Source organism: Terrapene carolina, unplaced genomic scaffold (genome assembly GCF_002925995.2).
Source record: "Terrapene carolina triunguis isolate 2854851 unplaced genomic scaffold, T_m_triunguis-2.0 Scaffold210, whole genome shotgun sequence".
Lineage (NCBI taxonomy): Eukaryota > Metazoa > Chordata > Testudines > Emydidae > Terrapene > Terrapene triunguis.
In genome coordinates this window covers 6,676,281-6,679,300 of record NW_020664561.1, presented here as the reverse complement: position 1 = coordinate 6,679,300, position 3,020 = coordinate 6,676,281, and the positions used below count along the sequence as shown (strand labels likewise).

The following is a 3,020-nucleotide window of genomic DNA, read 5'->3' as shown; positions in this document are numbered from 1 at the left end:
CAAATGAAATAATTAAACTAGCTAGACCTACTGAAAACTAGCTGACATGCACATCTCCCTGTTTGGAAGGCATTAAGAAATAATCTTACCATGCTGGCATTCAGGCCCATAGAATCCAGCATCACAGAGGCAGGTATGATTGTTAATGGTCTCCAGGCATTCACCATGGCCACTGCAGGAAGACTGGTTACAGGAAGCTAGAAGGAAATTCAGCATGGTTATAAAACAATCTATCCCCTTTACTAGTTAATCTGTTTAGAGCCATTGCAGTGCTTTACTTATCCAGGAGAAAACACACTCTGGATAATAAATACTTTGCAAAAGTAAACAGAGGGTGAACGTTATGTCATTTGAAATTACATTGGTTTTGCATCGCAGCATTTCAGAAATCAAGACAGTTGAACCTAGCCACTCACAAAAGTATTCCTGTGGCTGGAAACAGACTCAACTTATATCAAAAGTTAAATCACAAAAAGAACAATAGACTTTTACATGATTTAATAAAGGCTCTAAGTTCTGCATTATTCGTTTTAAGCAAGCAAGTAGCCCTCAGTGGACCACTCACATGCTTAAAGTTAAGCCTAATATAGTAACAATGTTTAATGTATATATATAGGTTAGCTAATAAACGTCCATTTTCTTATTATCATATAGGCTCTTTGGGATTGATTGCATTCTGTACCTGCGTAGCACAAGGCAACCTTCTGTTTGCTGCATCTTTCATCATTCCATTTGCCTGCATCCTTGTCTCTTTTGATGTAGATTTCAACACAGTCCTCGTCATTCTTTCTGTTGTTTGGTTCACCCTGAGCCCAGTTTTTAGCCTCTTCAGTCAGCCGTTTTCTTGTTCCAACCCAGGTCCACTCATTATCAATCTTTCTGATTCCAATCCAGTAATAACTTGGATTGAAGGGTAAAGATGCATTCAGATGGGCAATTTCCTCCTTATTCTGAATGGCAACCATATTTGTATAGTGTTTCCTACACCATTCCTCCGCAAGCTTATAGGTCATACTTTTTTCTGAATAGTGGTATGTCCAGCAATTGCCCTCCTCAAGCACCATAAGTCCTAGAAAGAGAAGATGCAGAGAAGTTGGTATCCTTTTACCTGTGCTTCCTGTTCTGTTATCAAAGGCCATGTTTATCTCTTTATATCATTCTGCTTTACGAAGAGCATTTCCAGGAAGAATTAGTGTCTATCTCTTTGAGAGAACTGATCAGAAAAAGAGCTTCAGCAGCTAGAACTGCAGTATATAGCACAGAGAGATTTAAAAAGGGAGAGAGAGAGAGAGAGAGAGGAATGAAAACAGCACAGAAATTTAGCCCAAACATACAAGATGTCAGTGTCAAAATGCTCTTCCAGGAGCTAACAGAAATAACGCTGTTGAATTAGGGATCCCACCTGCATGCTACGTTTTGGATATAACTTCTACAGCAACCTAGACCTGATTGCTTTTTTCTAAAGAAGAATATATCTAGATCTCAGTGGATATTGCATATGTGCAGATATTTGAGCCTGTGTATTTGCTTTATACAAAGTTACAATAGTCTCCCAATCAGACATGTCAATATCAAATGTAGGGTCTCCAGCTTGTCAAGGATGTGTCCAGTCATTGCCCACACTGGGTGGGTATGCTGCACAGCCCCACATAGGGGCCACTTTTGGCTTTGGCAGTTGAGAGAGGAAGCATGCCATGCCATCTAATGCTTTTTGTGCAAATCTGCCCTAAATCTTAACCCAGCTACTGCACCCCCATTTACTTCAGAAGGAAGCTGCGAGAAAACAGCAGTGCTGTTACTTCCAGTCTAACTTGTTTTCCACTCAGATACACACTCACTTACCGTAAGTGAGAACAGAGAGGAACCACAGGCCAATCATGTTTCTGGAGAACTTCTCTTCACTTTGCTCTTTGAAGAGATGGCTGCAAAAAACAAACATGCAGGATTACAGCACATGGTTTAAGCACTGATATTAACTTATTGCAATACAATAATATCATACAACGTTATTGTCTATAGCATCTTTCCTATACGCTATTTCACAAATCACTTTACGGGGTTAAACAGCAAGACTCTCCACTGGGCTAGTGTATTGTCTAAAGCAGATCTTAATGGTGAGGCGGACTGGAAATTAAAGTAACTTGCACAGGACATTTGTGTAGTGTTACTTCAGATCTGACTGAATCTGATAGCTCTGAGCTGAGATCACTGACAATGAACTCAGCTAAGATATGAATACCTTTGAAAGGATTCAATTTTTATCAGTAAAAGTCGATAAACATTGATTTCAAGTAAGAAAAATGCTGCTTGAGAACTTCTTAGAGTTTGATTTAAGGATCTTTATTTTGTAAATTGTGACACAAGATATTGACAGTTTGTGTTTTAACTGTTATAAAGCTTTAACTTTTTGAATCTCAATGTCTATTGTCATGAAATAATTATTGTCTGACTCACACAGACACACATACACACTTTCCGACGCCCCATAATTTCCCACAACTGTGAAAATGTAAATTGATAAAAATTGGGGGGGAAATGCTTAAAAGATATATAATTTTGCACAAGTGTGAAAATTTAAATCAATAAAAACATCTTTAAAATGCTTAAAAATAAACTAAACTTTTTATTCATCAAAATTATACAAAAAAAAATTGAATTCTGCCAAGCATGGATATGAAATACAACAAAACTACTTGAAAGGCTATTATACTTACAGATTGTGGCTGTGATGCCTGGTGCTACGTAGCAGCCTGGTAAAGATGTGTCTTCAGCGACTGTTTTCCTTTGCTAAGTCACTGCAGTGGTTCTTATGCTAAGACTCAGTGGAGAGTTGCCAGTCAGTATGTACCCTTTGCCTCCAGCTTGCAGCCTTTTTATTCTATCAGCTCCTACTTCCTAGAAATTCCAGTGACGTAGCTAAGAGGATATCTCCTAATAAGAAAGTGAAAAATTCCTCAGGAAAAAGTATATCCATGATGCCAAAACTCACAAATACACACCCATATGCCTTCCTCTCCCAG

The 3,020-nt window shown here is 38.3% G+C and overlaps 1 protein-coding gene across 1 annotated transcript in view; it reads right to left on the bottom strand.

Annotated features, from left to right (window-relative positions):
* Positions 1-2,758, bottom strand: part of LOC112107438 (E-selectin) — a 6,397-nt gene extending 3,639 nt beyond the window's left edge. Inside the window, exons 1-4 of the mRNA XM_029912323.1 lie at positions 2,715-2,758; positions 1,843-1,922; positions 683-1,069; positions 90-197 (exon numbers count right to left, since the gene is read on the bottom strand). Of these exons, the coding sequence (XP_029768183.1) occupies positions 90-197; positions 683-1,069; positions 1,843-1,879 (532 nt within the window). The 5' untranslated portion in view covers positions 1,880-1,922; positions 2,715-2,758. The remainder of the gene's footprint in view (positions 1-89; positions 198-682; positions 1,070-1,842; positions 1,923-2,714) is intronic.
* Between the last annotated feature and the right edge of the window lie 262 nt (positions 2,759-3,020).